The 20,275-nt window shown below is 35.9% G+C and overlaps 1 protein-coding gene across 1 annotated transcript; it reads left to right on the top strand.

The window, feature by feature from the left end:
* Positions 1-8,430: 8,430 nt before the first annotated feature.
* On the top strand, positions 8,431-16,623 carry SPX (spexin hormone). The gene is given in 5 exon segments (XM_044678003.1): positions 8,431-8,517; positions 8,672-8,729; positions 10,003-10,065; positions 13,332-13,415; positions 16,559-16,623. Coding segments are annotated over 5 exon segments (357 nt in total).
* Positions 16,624-20,275: the final 3,652 nt, after the last annotated feature.

Below are 20,275 nucleotides of genomic sequence, written 5' to 3'. Positions count from 1 at the left end.
AGAATGAGCCAAAAGGTAATAAAACTATCTTTTTTTGCAAATGATATGATGATATATAGAAAATTTTAGAGATTCAAACAATCAATCATTTTAGAAAAGTAGAAGGATATAAAATAGACCCACAGAAATCATCATTTCTATATATCACCAATACTGTCCTACAAGAAGAAATAGTAGGGGGCAGCTGGGTAGCTCAGTGGAGTGAGAGTCAGGCCTAGAGACAGGAGGTCGTAGGTTCAAACCCGGCCTCAGCCACTTCCCAGCTGTGTGACCCTGGGCAGGTCACTTGACCCCCATTGCCCACCCTTACCAATCTTTCACCTATGAGACAATACACCGAAGTACAAGGGTTTAAAAAAAAAAGAAGAAGAAGAAGAAATAGTAAGATATAGCCCCTTTAAACTAATTTTAGATAGAATAAAATACCTAGGAATATATTTACCAAAATCAACCTAGAAACTCTAGAAACAAAATTATAAAACACTTTTTATATGAATAAAGTAAGATTTTTAAAACTGAAGAAATATTGCTTGTTCATCAGTGGGCAGACTCAATATAATTAAAATATTAAAATAAATAATCCTACCTAAATTAATCTACTTATTCAATAACATTTCAATTAAATTACCAAAAAAAAGATCATTTTAATGAACTAGAAAAAGTCATAAAAAAATTCATTTGGAAAAGCAAAAGGTCAAGATTATCAAAGGAATTAAATGTAAATTTAATGTAAAAAATTAAATGTAAATTTTATGTAAAAAAATTAAATGTAAAAAAAAATGTAAAGGGACATGTTTTAGTGGTACCAGATACTGAACTATATTATAAAGCAGTAATGATCAAAACTATCTGGCACTAGCTTAGAAAAAGAAAAATAGCTAAGTGGAACTGAAGAAACATACAGCATACAGTTTCATAAAATATTATAGTAACTTTGTGTTTGACAAAAGTAAATATCCAAGTTTTTAGAATTAGAATTCACTATTTGGTAAAAATTATTTGAAAAATTGGAAAATATTCTGACAAAAACTCGTTATAGACCAATATCTTACACCATTTACCAAGATAAGCTCAAAATGGATACTTGATATAAATATAAATGGAACTATCATAAGCAAATTAGAAAAAGGAAACATATTCTCCATCAGATTTATGGATAGGAAAAAGAATTTATCATTAAACCAGAGCACTGTGAAATGTAAAATAGATAATTTTAAATACATTTAATTTAAAAGTTTTTGTACAAATAAAACTAATGTATCAAGATTAGAAGGAAAGTAGTAAGATAGGAAGAAATTTTTATAGACAGATTCTCAGAAGTCTCATGCCTAAAATATATAGAGAACTTTATCAAATATATAAGAATATGAGCCATTTCCGAACTGATAAATGGTCAAAAGATATGAGCAGAAAGTTTTGGGCTGAAGAAATCAAAGTTATGTATAACTACATGAAAAAAAAATACTCTTAATCATCATTGATTAGAAAAATGAAAATAAAAGAACGCTGAGACATCATCTCACACCTATAAGATTGGCTAAAACAGATAAAAGGGGGCAGCTAGATGGCCTCAAGGCAGGGGAACACAAGGTACTAGCTTTGTACACTTCCTACCTGCGTGCCCCTTGGCAAGCCACTTAACCCCACCTGCCTAGCCCTTTTTACCATTTTTCTGCCTTGGAACCCAGATTTAGTATTGATTCTAAGGCAGAAGGTAAGGTTTTGTTTTGTTTTGTTTTGTTTAGGGCAAAATGACAAATGTGGGAAACTAATACACTATTCTTAGAATTGTGAACTGATTCAAACATTTTGGAGAGCAATCTGGAATTATGATGCTCAAAGAATTATAAAACTTCATATACCTTTTGAACCAGCAACACCACTATTAGATTTATTTCTAAGGTGATCAAGAAAAATGGAAAAGAAACTCTATATATTCTAAAATATTGATAGCAACTCTCTTTATGGTGGCAAAAGAGCTGGAAATTGAAGGGATGCCCATCATTTGGAGAATGGCTAAAAAAGTTGTGACATGACTGTGATGGAAAACTATTGCATCCTAAGAAAGGTCAAACAGATCAAACAGATTAATTTTGGAAAAACATTGAAAGATGTATATGAAATTAAGAAGGGTGAAATAAGCAGGGCCAAATATTATGTACAATAACTAAAATATAGTTTGAAGAATGGCTTTGTATGTCTACGTCCAGAGAAAGAACCGATAAATAGAAATAAATAAGAACATAGTTTTATATATACAAATATCTTTTTGTCAAATGTTTCCCTTCTAATGGGGGGGAAGGGAGGATGGGAAAAATTAACTGGATATTTAAATATAAAAAACAAATTAATTCATTATTTTTAAAAAGGATTTACTGAAAATTTCTTCATCTTAAAACCAGTGTGGTTAAAAACCCTTACTTATTTAGTGAGACTGATTCTTGAATTACAAACATGTAATCCATCACTGGTTCCATGTCTGAAACCATCCCAACTTGGTAGGACCTGTCAGAGCTTAACTATGCTACTGAAGCATTTAAGATACCAGAGTCACATTCTATGTCATGATGAAGAAATGGAATAAGATATTATTTAGAAAATAGAAACGTTAAATAATAATATCCTTGACTTGTGATGAAAAGAGAAATATTATAAAAATGTACCCAGAGTGCAGATTTTTTTGGTGGGCCTATAGTGATGATGAATTACATACTTTTTCTTTGCATTTTGGAACCATAATTATATAAATTCGCTTATAAGAGTTATTACATCATGAACTCTTCAGTGTAATATACTGGCCATTTTCTTCTGAGTATTTAATGATTCACAAGCTACAATCTTCAAGAAATTCACTAATGAAAAAACCTATGACCTCAAATATCTATTAAAATTACAAAAAATATGAGTTACAAGTTAGTACATCCATAAACTTATATGTGTTTATATATCTACACACACACATAGATAAATATTTGCATACCAAAGTAGGAGAGAGTAAAGAAAGTTTGGCAGAACCTCAATGCACAAAATCCAAAGGGAAATATTTTGTGGGATCATCTCCTCCAAAGTCTTCTTCCTTCTGGGTAGCCTCTAAGATCATTGTCATCTCCTTGACTGCATCTTTCACTGTCTGTACCCATTACCTTGAGTGTTCCTTCTCTCCAGATTTTTATCTTTGAAGGTCCCTACCCCCACCCAGATTGCTTTTTATTCTAGAATTGTTCCTGCCTACTCCTGACATTTTGATTTATCCTCAAGCCATCCCTTTTGTGAGTGAGAATGCCCTCATAATAAAAGCCTACTGCTCATAGCTCATCTGTCTTTTCTAAGTTAGACCTACATTGCCATGGAGATGAGGTATACAAGAAGGCACCACCCAAGAATCCAACAGCTAGTGACAGAATTGACACTCCTAAGCATGTTGCCATGCTGATGTGGATGACGCTTGGTAAAATGACTCAAAGGCTCCCTCAGAGATGATTTCCTTCTCCTGTGACTCCAAATAGAGGAACAAAAATCTCTCATTAAATGAGTAACTGTCTTTGTTACAAAAGATGGGGACTAAAACAAGAAATCCAATTGCTCTGCAGCTAGCTAGGGTCAGTACTATCTGTGTATGTCTCCAAATTCTATATCTCCTCCTTTGTTCTCTGTTTTTCGTGGCTATCATTTATTTCCTCACTATATAGAGAAAACCAGTGATTGCTAATCCTAATCACATGGTTAATGTTGGCAGCATTGTAAGTCTGGGCAGAAAACAGAGACAAAAGAGACCATAGACTTCAGACTTCCAAAGAGAGTTCATGACAAAAACGGGTCTAGATGTAGTTGAACACGTTGAAAGTGATCCAAAATCTGGGAAGAGAACTCTTTTGCTGATGTACATGTTATTTCCACTTGGTGATTGGTTTCTTATTCTTTACCTCTATTAAAGGTAGTAGTATATGAGAGAATAGACAGCTGGGTGGTACATTGGATAGAATGCTGGACCTAGATTCAGAAAGATTTATCTTCCTAAATTCAATTCTGGCCTCAGACACTTACTAGCTATGTGACCTTGGGAAAGTCACAACCCTATTTACTTCAATTTCCTCATCTGTAAAATGAACTGGAGAAGGAAATGGCAAATGACTCTAGTATAGTTGTGAAGAAAACTCCAAATGGTCACAGATTGAAAAAGAACTAAACAACAATAAATGAGGGAATAACTATTATCATACTCCATCATAGATATAGGTGAGGATTTATACAATAGAGACTTTCTAAGCAACCCTGATCCTACATATATCATCCATATCTACTTACATATGTGCAGATTTAGTCTCTCTCTGTGTCTCTGTCTGTCTGTCTGTCTGTCTGTCTCTCTTCCTATCTCACCTCCCCATCCAGAGCTGATAGCAATTCTTCTGGGTTATACACATATCATTGTTCAAAACCTATTTCCATGGTATTCATATTTGTGGTAGAGTGATCTTTTGGCATCAAAACCCTAATCATATCCTTATCAAACTACATGATTGATCATATGTTTTTCTTCCGTGTTTCTGTCCCCACAGTTCTTTCTCTGGATGTGGATAGTGTTCTTTCTCTTAAGTTCCTCTGGATTGTCCTGGATCATTGCATTGCTGCTCATAGAGAAGTCTATTACATTCAATTGTACCACAGTGTTTCAGTCTCTGTGTATAATGTTCTCCTGGTTCTTTACCTTTCACTCTGCATCAATTCCTGGAGGTTGTTCCACTTCACATGGAATTCCTCCAGTTTATTATTCCTTTTAGCACAATAGTATTCCATCACCAGCAGATACTACAATTTGTTCAGCCATTCCCCAATCGAAGGACGTCCTCTCATTTTCCAATTTTTTTGCCACCACAAAGAGCGAGGCTATAAATATTTTTGTACAAGTCTTTTCCCTTATCATCTCTTTGGGGTACAAACCCAGCAGTGGTATGGCTGATCAAAGGGCAGGCAGTCTTTTTAAAGTCCTTTGCGCATAGTTCCAAATTGCCCTCCAGAATGGTTGGACCAATTCACAATTCCAGCAACAGTTTATTAGTTACTCCACCACTTTCAAGAAACCTTTTCTTCCCTTCACAATGACACTTTGCAAAGCATATACTATTTTTTTGGGTAATGATATTCTTCTTTTTCAATCAACTCTCTTTCTCCACTTAACTTTCTATATGAAAACATTTCCCAGGTTTTGTAATGTGCATTCTTTCTCTCTATCTCAAGTAAGGAGAATTCATCACCTCTCATGACTAAATTCTGTTTTTGTGTATCTGTGAAGTTTTTGCTTATGTGAAGAAATTGAGGAAATTTAGACAGCAAGTGGTTAATTATGGGAACTGAATGAATAATACTGACTCTGTCTTGTGACTTCGTTTTGGAACTAGTTTAGTTCCCTTTCTATTCAATTTCTATTCAATTAGTTCCAAATTCTGTCCTGTAGGAAAAGTTTATTCAGTTGTAGGAACTGGGAGAAAATATTATTGCATCGTTTGAATCTAGCCCTACATGGCTGGTTAACTGGGCCAGCTCTACATGCTATTTAGAGACCCTTAACTAAGGACCAAAATGATGCTGGCAGAAACGCAGTCAAATTGATGTAAACAGTTTTCTCATGATTATACATCTCAAGAAGCTTATATGTATTATCTGAAAACTGGCCCCATACTGATCGATTGATAGTTTACATGTTCCTTCGGTTGTATGCAGAAACTAGGGAGAAGTGGAGAAGTGGAACACTTTTTTCCCTGAATTCATGGAATTGAACCTGTTCATGCTTTCCCTCTCAACTTGGAATGTCCTTGATCTTTTATCCAATTAGAAATCAGATTACTTAATGTGGTATCGTATTCTTTTTTTTTAAAACCCTTACCTACCATCTTGGAGTCAATACAGTGTATTGGCTCCAAGGCAGAAGAGTGGTAAGGGGAGGCAATGGGGGTCAAGTGACTTGCCCAGGGTCACCCAGCTGGGAAATGTCTGAGGCCAGATTTGAACCTAGGACCTCCCGTCTCTAGTCCTGGCTCTCAATCCACTGAGCTACCCAGCTGCCCCCTGAATAGTATTCTTTTGATTCATTTGCCTTAGTTGTTTTTGTTTGTTTGTTTTTAATGTATAAAAGTGTATCTTCTGTCCTAAACTGGGGAAGGGTCTTAGTCCCAATTTGTTGGGAAATTAACATGTATTGCTTAATAAATCGATATGCTTAGAAGAACAAACCTATCTTTCCTCAAACATTCTATCATTTGCTCATTATATATAATTTGCTCATTTACATTAAGCCTAAATCCCTCTGCTTCTATTTTTACTTGATGGTGCTGGGCAGAAAAGCTTTAATCACTCTTTCAAATACTTGGAGACAATTATTATATCCCCCTTTCCTAAATCTTTCCAGGCTAAATATTCCTATTCTATTCTTTCAACGAATCCTTCCAAAGCATGGATTGAAACATTTTATGTTCTTGGTTGTTCTCCTCGTAACAATCTTCAGTTTGTCAATGTCCTTTCCGAAATGTGGAACTCAGATCAGAACACAATATTATGTGGTCTGACAGAATGGCAGAATATGGCAAGGCTATCACTTTCCTAGTTTGGAATACTGTGCTTCTCTTACTGCATTTATTAGCCTTTTTGATTTCTAAGATTATATCATCAAGAATAATCTTCCTTAGCACTTCTCGTTCTTTAATCACTTCAGTTGTGTTCATGCTTCATGACCTCATTTAGTATTTTCTTGGCAAAGATACTGGAGTGGCTTGCCATTTCCTTTTCTGAGTCGTTTTACAGGTGAGGAAACTGAGGCAAACAAGATTGAGTGACTTGCCCAGAGTTACACAGCTAGTAAGTGTCTGAGGCTAGATTTGAACTCAGGAGATGCATCTTCCTGACTTCAGGCCTAGTGCTCTATCCACTAAGCATTACCTTAGTTAAATTGATCCCCTACCCAAAATTCTTAATCTCTTTTCATTCCCTGCAGAATGAAATTCAAATTCCTTAACCTGGTATTCAAGATGCTCAATGATTTATCTTTGGTCTTTGTCTCATATCACTTTTCTTTTTAGGTCAACTTGTACTACTAAGCATTTCCCCAAGGTATTTAATGAATTATTGGTCCAATGCCTTTGTTCATAATTACTCTACATGGAATACCTGCCCTCTGAAATGCTGCCTTTTCAAATCTTATGTATCCTTTCAAATCAGCTTTAACAAAACCACATTCACTAGATCTCTCCTGTTTTTCTGAATCAGCAGCAAGCTGTCTCTCATATGGCACTTTGAACTTTCATACCATCTTCCTTGCACCTTCCACAGTGTTTTACACATAGTAAGTCCTCAACAGATTCTCACTGAATGAATATTAGTCCAATTATGTGTACATGACACATTGTATTGAGATTCCCTCACATTTTAATTTCTCAAAAATTGAGTCAATATATAGTTGGACCATTAGTTATAGCTTGAGGAGTAGGCTGACTGCTTGACTTAAGGTCAAGATGACTTGGGTTCAAATTTTGCCTCACACACTAGTTTTGTGACCTTGGACAAATCACTTTATCTTTTTACCTTTCTTCATGTATAAAATGGAAATAAGATCATCTATCTCACATTCCTGTAAGCCATATGAGATATTGTATATAGAATGCTTTATAATTTTTAAAGTGCTATATAAATGCCAATGATATCATTCAACTTTTGCTTCTAGCCAGAGTCATTGATCATTTAGAAGACAATGATGCTTCACCGAAAATTAGTGGGAGAGAGTGAATTGATGATGCTGATATATTCAGAAGGTTGCTCATCTGATGTGGCTGAGTAGCTAAACTAAGAGTGTCTACCCTTTAATCATCTTGACTTCCTGCTGGCTAATCTCCCAGGAGGGGTTCATCAGACCTTCCCTTTCTCTATCTCCAGGGCTGACAAGAAATCCCTTTGGACACTCACTCTGAAAGAAATAGATAGGTGTCCATTACAGGGAAGATTTAAAAGGTCCCTGTATTCAAACTGGTTCAGATAACTTTTACCAGAGTATCCTGGCAGGAAGTAACAATGAAGGTAGGTGAGGTTTTCCTTTATTATATAGATGAAGGTTTTCTTCTTGTTAACAATTTTTATATTTAATTGCATTTCAGAGGGTGGAGAATATTTTAATGATTATATTTTAGAATATAATTTCATCATGTTAGAAAGTATTTTAACAATATTTAAGAACTGAACAGATCTTGACAATTATACTAAAGTTTATTGATTTCCATATGAATGATCCCTTTCTTTTTTAAAAGAACACTCATTGCATCTTGTGGTCTTAATGAAAAATTAATCAGGAAAATACACATATATTGAGCATCATAACAGCACAAGGGAAATTTGAAATGCCAGGACACAAAGCAAGAAATATATACACGCTGGGTGGTTGTTTCTTCTATGTAGGACATCCGAAGTCTGAAAGCCTCTGGTTTGGCCCTGCTGCTAGTGGTTTCATTCATCTCCCACTCCTGTTGTGCTCTCCAGGTAACTGAGTTTTTAAAAATGGAATCCTTTACATCTGTAAGAAGTCTTTATTTATTCATTTATTTATTTTTTTGTGATTGGTCCTGCTGTTTTTAAGCCTGGAGAAGACTGGATTATAATGGTCCATTAACTGTTCTTCTCCCTGGATTTTCAGAGGCTCTTTGAAAGAAGAAACTGGACTCCTCAAGCTATCCTCTACCTCAAGGGGACTCGTAAGTACTAAAAGAAAAGACTTTTCCCTATTTATTCAATGAGAGTGAGTGTCCATAGGAAAAGATTCAGAGGAATTCTAGGAGGCTTCTCTTTTTGCTTTAGGAATAACTTAAAATCAAACGTGATTGAGGGACTAAAAAAGTAAAATTCTTCAACTAATTGGAAATTTTCAGAGTTCCTAAAAGGTAGCTTTGCTCTTGCATGTAAATAATATACCTGGGAAGAGAAGTCTGGTTTCTCAGACTGGTCACAGAGCAGCATAGCCAACTCTTAAACTTAATTGTTATACTTTGTGGTCCTCGTCTATATATTGCAGTGCTGTGATAGCCTTCGGATGTGCCAGATTCTATGGGCAGATGTGGATTAGAGAATCAAAAAGGAGAGCTCAGCTTTATGTGATGTCTTTGGGGAGCCAATCCTTCAATTTAACCAAGTTAATGCACAGAGATGCTCCACAGTTATCACAGGACAGACTTTTATTTTGTCTCTATTGATATCATTTGTTTTTGTGTGACTCTCATTTCTGAAGATATTCTTCCCCCTTCCCTTACTCAGCCAGATATACCTAATAACAAAGATTAAAATAGAAAAACAGCCAGAGGGGAGCAGTTCTGCCAAACCAGCCAACACATCAATCATATATCACAATGTAGGCAATGGTCCCCAACTATAGGTACCCATCTTTGAAAAGAGTGGGTACATGTGTGTTTTCTACAATTCTTCTCCTCATAAAAGTTTGATTATTATAATTATACCCCATTTGATTTCTTGCTTAGTCTCTTTTCCTTTATATTGTGGTCATTTTGTATACTATTTTCCTGGTCCTACTTACTTTGCTCTACATTGGTCCATAAAAATCATCAGGGCAGAGTTTTCAGCAAAGGAAGCCAAACCCATTAAAAAATTTAGACTCTTCTCCCATCCTCTTTTACCCCTTTCCCTCCTTCTGTCTCTTATGGGTCCCAAAGAGACCTTTTTGTTTTAAAACTCCTATCAATCACTTGGTATCTGCAAGCTATAACTTAGAGAAAGAGCTCTATTGAGTGAAAGTCAAGAGTTTATTGAGTGAAATCAAAGAGATTATTTCCCCTTACCCTGTTACCTAGTAGGAACTAAGCCATCATCCTAAGTGTGTGTTACACATACTATGATTCTAAAGAAGTCATTCTACTTGACTGCCCAGTTCCATAATTGCAGCCAGTATCCCCCCCGAGGGCATGTGGAACTCTTGTCTTCTCTTGTTTTTCTTTCTTTTCCTTTTTCTTTTTGTAGAAGGACGTCATTTCATCTCAGAGGAGACCAGGAGGAAAGATCTCTATAACAGATTACAGCTGGGTAAGAGAAACTGAAACAAAGATGTCAGATACCTTCAAGCTGGAAGGAATATTAGAGATTATATTGTCTGATTATTACTTGGCTCAATAATATAAAACTCACTTTAAGGGACAAGAAAACTGATGTCTAGAGAAGTTATGTGCCTTGCCTAAGGTCATACAATGGTCATTTGAACAAAGGTTCTTTGACTCCAAATCCAGTGTTCTTTCCATTTCGTCCTGGGAAGAAGGGGGAGGGTGATTTGTTGTTTCTTTGCATCATAGAATGTGGGAGTAGAGAAGGAAGAACTTTAGAAATCATATAGTCCAATGACTTCATTTTAAAGATGAAGAAACTGAAGCTGAAAAGTCAAGGTCATTTAACAAAATAAGTGTAGAGTTGAGATTAGAATTTGTGTCTATTAACTCAAATTCATTATGCTTTCCATTTACTGCTCCTCTCAGTCAATTGGCATTTATTCAACACCTTCTAGGTGCAAGGTACTGTGCTAAGAACTACATCAAGGGAAGGAGTTAGGTTTCAAGCCTAAACAGATCCGTTTTCATAAGAAAAGGCAATTTACCCTTGTGCTGAAGTGGAAAGTTTTCATGTATTTACTGCTGATCCTACCAACAGCAAAACAGCCTGTTTTCAGCTCAACTGCTGTCCCAAAGGGGAGCAATTAAGGATGAAGGTCAGGCACAGTTTGCAATTTTGCCACTGACTGCTGTGCCAAGATCAACAGGCAGATAAGTGAGATATCAGGACAACCGGAAGCAGATTTGTTCAAAAGTGGGAGGAGAAATGGTCTTAGACTTTTAGGAGAAATAACACTCAACTATTTCATTAGAACAACTTTTGCTTAAGTTTCATTCTTAAAAGTCTAGACATGCTCCAGTTCCTCAGAATTTAAAAAGGATCATATTGAGCACAAGATTTAAATGCCAGCATATTTATAATGGCATGAAGGTGGCACTGTGAATAGAAAGTCAGTGCTGCAGTTAGGAGGAAGCCTTGGGTTGCAGTCCTTCCTCAAGTCATTGAAAGTTTCTGGAACCCAGTCAAGTCTCTTAGACCATTAAGTTGAAGAACAGATGCCGATTGCCCTTCTTTGGTAGGAAGGAGTTAACTCATTTGATGTTTTCTACACCAGGGAAATTGATAGGACTAGATAGAGATATAGAGAGATAGACAGAAATAGTAGTCACATCACACACATGTACGTTACAAGTATGTATATTATTATATCACACATGTGTGTATATTTATATATTTACATCACGTGTATATATCATATGTGAATATATAAATATAATGTTTAATAATAAAAACTTTAAAATAAGAAGTGTATAAAATAGATTTCATATACATGAAAGTGTCAATCGATAAACATTTATCATTACTATTCTATGTCTGGGCCTTGGGTAGTGCTCGGGATAATATGCAAAAATCAAATAATCCCTGCCTTTAAAGAGCTTGCTTTCTTTTTTTTTTTAATTTTTTTAAACCCTTAACTTTTGTGTATTGATTTTTTATAGGTGGAAGAGTGGTAAGGGTAGGCAATGGGGGTCAAGTGACTTGCCCAGGGTCACACAGCTGGGAAGTGTCTGAGGCCGGATTTGAACCTAGGACCTCCTGTCTCTAGGCCTGGCTCTCAATCCACTGAGCTACCCAGCTGCCCCCTTGCTTTCTTTTTGAGGTCAGATGTGATCCAAATAATAAATATGTAAAGAAAAAATATGAGGAAATATTTCACAGGGAGGGCACTAGCACTGAAGGTTGGTCAGGAAAGAACTTCAGGTGGGAAGTATTGCTTGAGCAGTTTTGAATGAAAAGAGATTGATTTTAAGAGGCAGTAAAGTGACTCTTGGGCAAAAAGGAGTGCATTTCAAGCATGGAAGGGAGCTGGGGGCTAGAAACTTATGAGTCACTAAAAAGCAAGAAAGCCTGTTGTCTGGACCCTACAGTAATAGAAGGAAAGTAGAGTTTAATAATATTGGAAAGGCAGGTTGGCACCAGATTGTGAAAGACTTTGAAAACTAAATAGAAGAGTTCATATTTAATCCTCCTGCCCTTTCCCTGCCAATCCAAATCTAATATATTTTTTAGAGACAGTAGGGAACTATTTCAAGAAGAGGCAAGTGGGTCTGTGTAGGAGAAAAGATAGGGTAACTTTGACGCTACTATAAAAGATGTTGCCAGATTGCTAGTTTCAGGTGTACTTCTACTTCCTGTCCCAATTTTCCAACTAAGACAATGAGGGGAAAAAAAGAAAAGAAAAAAAAAACTTTTCAAAGCTATCATCAAATTGTGGGACTTTTTTCTTTGGCACACCCACTTCCACTTCTACAAAGAAAAAAATGAACACTAAGCATCCCATGCAGCCCTCCAATATTGTAGCAGAGCAAAAATTACAGTGCACATGCTGTCATTTTTGAATTTAGTACATCCTTGTCAGAGTTGTAACTAGAGCAATTCAACCAGGAGTTTGCTCTGGAGCATCAAAGTTTAGAGGAAGTATTTTATGCTGGATGAACTCTCTCCTTGGCCATGCACTTCCCTAGCATCTAGACTGTCCCAGGGTCTGTGCCTTCCCAACACTGCTCCAAAGTTGATTGGAAGGGTAAGTTTTAGAGCTCCTTGCTCCATGCACCAAATCCACTATTTATGACTCAAATCATTGCTACACTGTTGCCTGCAAATGTTTGTTATTCTGAAGTACTAGTCATCTTAAAATCATTTATTGTGGAGAAAATGTTAGCTTACTGAATGCCTGCCAATTAGTATCGGCCACATAATATTGAGTACATGGCAAGTATCCAATGTTCCTTTTGGGGGGGATGTGATTAAACTGACAGCTGCCCATTTAGTGATATTTTTCATTGTTAAGCCAAGCTTTAGGAGTATAACATTTTAGAGCTGAAAGGAACTTCAGAGATCTGTGACCCGTCCGATTCTCTTATTTCACAATCTATCCATTGATTTTCAAATTCACACAAATCAAATTTCATAAATCAGATTAAAATGGAAAGACTTTTTTTTCTTAAAATTTAATATGATTTTAGCATTGATCAAACACTTTTCAGTTTATATGGTAACAAGACTATAAATCAAGAGTTTCACAGTCATGCTGGGGATGTAAAATGAGGATCATGATACTATCTACCTCCCAGGTTTATGTAAGGATAAAAGGAGACAATAATTGTAAAGCACACTAAACACTGCATAATGTGAATTATTATTATTATTATGTCCTAAAAACATTTGTTTATATTTTATTTCTCCAGAAAAGCGCAGTCAAAGCCTACCCCCAATATCTATTTCTGAAGCCACAGCCATGTCCTCTGAGTCCTTGCAGAAACCATCAGAAGGTAAATATATAATGAACGCTTTCAAGTAGGACAAACTGAGTCGTGTATACTTTCTGGGAGACCATTTTGAATTCAACAAAGTAATTTCATTCTTGTATTGAGCTTCTTTAACTTTTTAATGTTAGTAGCTATACCTACCAAAATTCATAATAATATTTATTAGGAAGAAGCCAAAATATTTAAATTAAAATATTCCCTCCAAACAAATAGAAGAACAAATAAACAAAAAAGTTCTTTAATCAGATTGTGTCATTTAATATGAAATTCAAAGTTAACACCCAGTGGGGCATCTGCTATTTCAGACAGTCTGGTACAGTGGAAAGAGCAAGAGATTTGTAGTCTTTGTAGGGGACCTTTGTTTGAAAGCTGGCTTTGCCATTCAGTAGTTGTGTGACCCTAGGCAAGTCACTTCATTTCTCAGGACCTCAGTGTCTTTGTCTATAAAATGAGAGATTAAATAGATGGATTCTATGGCTTTGGTTATATATTTATGTTATGCCTTGAATCTGATAACTAATGAAAATGAGCACGAGAAGCAGCAAAAAATTGCTAATGAATCACTGATGAAGACCTATCCTGATTCAGTGTAGCATAGTGGGACTGGGAGTGAGGTAGAAAACCGGGGTTCAGATCCCACTCTAGGAAATGACAAACTGTGTGTTGCTATTCAGTCAACAAGCCCATCAGATAAGAATTATATGTATTAGTATCTCTTGAGAAACCTGAATTACCCATTGTTACATAGCTAGAAATGTTGGTTGGATGTAGGATTTGAACCTCGATGTCTCTTGAATCTAAGTCTTAGGCTTTTTCCACTATCTGTGCTGCTTCATAATAGTGTTTACAAAATTATTATTATGACATATACATATATATGGGTAATGATTTAAAGCAATAATTAAGGAATCATGAAAAATGAATGGTTCAGATTCGTTATAAGTGCTTTGGTTATTGAAAAGGAGGAAAAGATCATTACAGAATGAAAATAATTTTTGGGAAGAAGGTGGGTCTTGAGCTGAACCTTAAAAAGAATATTAGACTTGGATTGGTAGGGCAAAGGGCAGGAGGAGTTCTTGGTAAGGAAAATTGAATGAGAAAAGGCACAAAGGTAGGGATGATACCTTCAATGGGAGAGGAGTAGAGATGGTGGAAGGTGAGATAAATCATCTCCAAACATCAAGATAGAGAATTAGACAGGGTGGGGAGAATCCCTGGAAGGCCATGATGAAATTTTGGTACTTGATCTGATAAGCATTAAATTATTTTAATTTATCAGCAAGCACTGGTATCATAGATCTGGAAAGGAACTTAGAGGCTGTCTAATGTAATAATCAGAGCTGGGTTTTCTCACTCCTCTCTCCTCCCAGCCCCCAACCCGAAGACCACTCTTCTCCATCCTCCTGGGAGAAATTCCCAGAATCCTCTGCTGATTTCAATTGTCAACAACTGTCTTCTCCTCCTTTGGTTCCATCTTCTTTCTTCAAAATTCCATCCTTACACTAATCCAATTTCCTCATTTTGAAGATGGGGAAACTGAGGCCCAGGGTGATGAAGAGATTTGCCCAAGTACCTATACAGAGTAATTGTTAGAACTGTGACTTACTCCAGAGCCAGGGCTTTTCCCTTTGTGTCTCACTACATGCAGTGTTTTAGGAAAATTAATATGGTTAGAGTATGAAGAATAAATTTGATAGAAAGTTAGGTGGGGAGAACCAAGATAAAGCATGTTTGAAATTACTATGTATTACTGCCCATTAAGGACTTTGAGGTTTTACTGGAACATAAGAAACTGGACTTGCTAAATAAAACATGCCCATACATACACAGTAGGCCCCCCGTATCTGAGAGGAATATGTTCCAATGCCTACCGTGGATGACTAACACCACGGAGATAAGCAAACATCTGCATTGGGGGGAAATCACATTTTTTTTTGTATTTATAAGGTGAAAAGTATCTATCCCCCCCAAATACACATATGTGGAGAAATACCCATACACAAATAAAAAGTAACTTTAACACCAGAAACTGGACTAATTTTTTTTTATCTGCCTAGAAGCCATTGAAGGATGAATTTCTTGCATTAAAAACATAAGCAGTGTTAAAAAGAAATATTAAAAAGTGTACTAGGGAGAACCTACATGGATCAATGGATTAAGAACCAGGCCTAGAGACAAGAGGTCCTGGGTTCAAATTTGATCTCAGATACTTCCTAGCTGTAAGAAAGAAGTCACTTCACTCCCATTGCCCATCTCTTTCTGCTCTTCTGCCTTGGAACCAAAACACAGTATTGATTCTAAGATGGAAGGTAAAGGTTTAAAAAAAAAAAAAGCATACCTTATCGTGTCCACAGGCATGACACACATTAGACTAGGAGAAATATGGAGTAGGATAGGAGGATATTGGAGTGATACATGTATGAGCTGACTGTTCAGCCCAAGGTGAGGGTCGAGGTATTGAGAGAGCTCATAAAAATGACTATCTGCATATACAGGCTGAAGGAGAAGAAGGAGCCAAATATAATTCAAAGATGTGAGTGAAGGAAAAAGAGATGATGCCATCACTAAAAAATGAAAACCAATTTAAAGGGAAAACCAAGTTCAGTTTGCAATGCTGGCAGGATATTTTCAAGTAGAGTTGTGCTGCAGGATGGCTAAGTCAGAACCGAGAATTAAACTTGGGAGTCCTTAATATAGACATTATAATCAAAGCCTTGGAAACAACTGATCTCCTCTAGGGTGAGTTTAGTGAGGAGAAAAAAGAAAAGGTCAGAACCTTGAAACCCAGGAAGCCAATAAAGGAAACAGAGAAGCTGGAAAATTGAGAAATAGAACATTCCAGAACCTAAAACAGGGAACTAGAATAAAGAAGGAGAGAGTGATCAACAAAATGAAATTCCCAGAAAAGTTGAGGTGGATAAATGTTCAAGGGAAAAATATTTTTGAAAAATTTCTACCTGTAACTAAAAAAATAGAAAAAATTCGAAAAAATAAAGAAAAATTGTAAAGTCTCTTGTATTTTAGGAGGACATGAGATAGACAGAATTTGGGGATAACAGGGGCTTAGACCTAGATGATGTTCCCTTGATGACTGTTTAGAATTTTAAAAAAAACTTTGATAATTATATCTCATTATTGCCTTGCAGGTAGAGAGGTAAAGCTTTATCAGTCAAGATTCTTGGAAGACAGTCTGTTAAACTGGAGAAAATGATCCAAGTTACTGAAAATTTTCCTTATATTTCTGTAGAAACCATTATCTATGTGAATAAGAAACAACATGGTATGCTCTGTGTTCTGTATATATATTATATATACATGTATATATATAAATCTGTTTCAATCTTTCGATGGATATTTATTGAAAAATACTTCTTACCTGAGAACATTAGTGCTTTTTCCTTTACTGTATGATTCATTTAGATCACATTTTAACTTGTCTTAGCATTTTAAAATTATAAGGGGCAAATATGTTCTAAGTGGTCTTTCTTCTTGTAACTAATAGACATCTTGATCAATGACTATTAAAATTTTTTCATGATATACTACTTCCTACTATTTTGTCTTTAACCTGTTTTATAGTGACGATTGATGATGCCATATCAGATGAAACAGCAATTTCTGTTTGAAAAAAAAAATCATGCTAGCATGAATGAAAGCCTAATTTCTCTAATATGAGAAGTAAATATCAATCATCAATTGTGGTTTATCCATTTAGCGGTAAAAGTAAGTTTTAATGGAATATGTGTAAATTCCAAGTCTCCACATTTATAGCAAAGTTAATGTGTCAAATTTCTTCAGGTGTTGCGGGAGAGGAGGTAGAGATGGGATCAGGTCTGTGATTTCTTTGGTTGAGCAAACTTCCTCTATCAATGCCAAGCATCAAAATCTCAGAAAGTTGCCTGAAATACCGAAAAATCTTGTGATTTGTCTATGATTATACCACTTTACATAACTTGTGTCAAAGATAACATTTGAAACAAATTCTTTCTGATTCTAAGGCCAGTTCTCTCTTCACTATGCAACACTGCTCTTATATTTTTTCAAGAAAAAAATTTATTATATTGATACACTCTTTAAAAAATTTTAAGTCATTACCTTTTGTCTTATAATCAATAGTGTATTTATTCTAAGACAGAAGAGTGGTAAAGGCTAGGCAATGGGAGTTAAGTGCTTGCCCAGGGTGATACAGCTAGGAAATGCCTGAGGTCAAATTTGAACCCAGGACATCCTGTCTCTAAGGCTGGCTCTCAATCCACTGAGCCACTTAGCTACCCCATCTAATACACTTTTTAATGGAACTTTGAATGGGGCCAGATTTCTAGTATACAATTTGAAGAGCAGTTGAAGGAACTGGGAATGTTATTGCTGGACCAGGAGTTAGATAAGATCTGAATTCAAACCCTGAATTTGAAACCAATTAGTGTCATGAACGAAAACTTCTCTGAACCTCAGTTTACTCATCTCTAAAATGAGGATAGGGCAGAAAGATGGTACAGTGGATAGAGTGCCAGGAATAGAGTAATGAAGACTCATCTTCCTGTATAAACTTAGGCAAGTCACTTAATCCTATTTGCCTCCATTTCCTCATCCATAAAAATGAGCTGGAGAAGGAAACAGCAAACCACTTCAATATCTTTGCCAGAAAACCCCAATGAGGTCACAAAGATTTAGACACAACTGAAACAACTGAACAATAATAACAACCACAAAATGGGAATAATAATCTAATAGAATGATAGTTATTTCATTTTTAGTGATAATAATGATCCCAGGAATGAGGGATTTTAATAGTTATTAAAGATAGGGAGAAGTAGAAGTCACTCTACCTGTCTAGTAGGTTATTTGGGAATTCATCCTATCTACAGCAATCACTTTCTCTTTAGTTAGCACTTGTTCCTTTAGACATAGTCTAGGGTTTTAAATATATAAAAGAATCATTCCTATATGATGTTTCATGAACCTGGCACAACTTTAGCTCTTCTTACTCCATCATCCTGGAGTTTAATCCATGAAACTTCTAAATATAGCTTGTGGCTCCTTTCAGTTTTATGTGACCCAAAATGAATTCATACTGCCAAGAAGTATAGAGGTAAAAGAACACCACGCTGAAACATCTTAAAGGGCTATCTGCTGTGCTGGTAAAAGGCTCCACTATCTCCTTATCAGTTCCTATGCTACCTTCTGTTAAAGCCTAGAATTTATATACTGTCAAGAAGAAGAAGAAGAAGAAGAAGAAGAAGAAGAAGAAGAAGAAGAAAGAAGAAAGAAGAAAGAAGAAAGAAGAAAGAAGAAAGAAGAAAGAAGAAGAAGAGATGGCTTCCGTCTACCATCCACAATAGGTTCTGTTTCTAGAGGAGAGGGTAACTCAGTCATGCTTCTTTCTCTGGTTGGTCTCAAACAAGTCTCTATTGTAATAATAAAGAGAGCCAAGTACCAATGTTATGATAGAGGGCAGATAGAGAGAGTCTATGAGGTGAAACTCTCTTCTAGCTCTCCCCTTGTACCTAATATACACTGGGAGACTTCAAGGGGGTGTCACCCCAAAAACTGGGTGACCTGGATGGTCGTGCCACACCACAGGAATTGGGAGCAAGGAGGGTAATGTTCTCTATTGGTGGAACTAGCAATCCAACATTGCTTTGATTCCATTTATATATTGTTTTTATTGCTACAGTCTGCTCCATATTATGTTTTTAATCCTTCTGTATTTAGGCTTTTCTATAGGTGTTCTATATTTTTGATGGATTAGTCATCCAGTATATGTATGAAACATAGCCACTCACGTCTTTCCTCAGTGCCTACATCTAGTACCCTGATTGCTGGTACATTTGCTTCTCGATATAGTCTTTTCATTTCCTCTTCATCATCAGAACTCATGTCATCAGAGTCTGTGTAAACAGGATATGTTTGTGATGGCTTGGTATTAATTACATCTAATGCTAAAATTGCTTCCATGTCCGTATCTGCTAAGTCATTTTCTGGTAGCATGCTAGTCATGTGTGGTTCATTATTTTCTGTCTCTTGATTTACTTGTATCATTGGAGCCTTTATCTCTGTATATCCCATGTCCCCTTCCTATTGTAAAGTGACCACTGTTTGTTCTGGTTTTGGACCTTTATATTGCAATTTACTTTGATTTTGCAATGCATTTGCTTCCCCTACATTGTTGTTTCTGTATGGCATTAACATGTTGTTATCTTGATTGTTACCCTGGATTGGCTGTATTATTTTCTGGATTGATTCATTGTTCTGTGTGAGTGATTCCTCTATTTGATTATCTTTTAAGTATTTAGAGTTTTCTCCAGGTGGAGGCATTCCTGAAGTAACACAAATGTGTAATTTTGGAGGTTTTTGAATCAGGGTTTTTCTCAGAGATTTTTTTGGCTTAAACTCTTTTACTGTTGGGTTTAAGTTTGAATGTCCTAATACATCAATGAAATTCTTTTCTCTGTTAACCTTTTCATGTGCCAAGTCTCTTGGAGGTTTGCTTGTGTCAGTGCTTAAGGATAATGCTCTTTCTTTCCCAATGGTCTTTACTGTAAGTTGCTTTGCAGTTTCTTTCATATCATTGCCTGTCTGTGTGTGAAACTGCTCAGAACACCCATTTAAGCTTATCTTGAACTGTTGCATTTGGATTTGTTAGTGCTAGAGTCATTATGTTTGGCTTAAAGTCTGATGTAAATGCATTTGTAGTTTTCTCCTTTCTCTTTGAATCATTATCCTTTATCCCATAAATTCTGTTTTTGATTTCTATTATATCCCTGATCATTTGATTCTCTTCTTCTATTTGATCCCTAGATTTAGTCTTTTCTTTTACATGTCCATAGTGTAAATTTCCATGCCAAAGTCTCTTATATCATGGT

This window comes from Gracilinanus agilis, chromosome 5, assembly GCF_016433145.1.
Source record: "Gracilinanus agilis isolate LMUSP501 chromosome 5, AgileGrace, whole genome shotgun sequence".
NCBI classification, from domain to species: domain Eukaryota; kingdom Metazoa; phylum Chordata; class Mammalia; order Didelphimorphia; family Didelphidae; genus Gracilinanus; species Gracilinanus agilis.
This window is presented reverse-complemented; position numbering and strand designations above follow the sequence as displayed.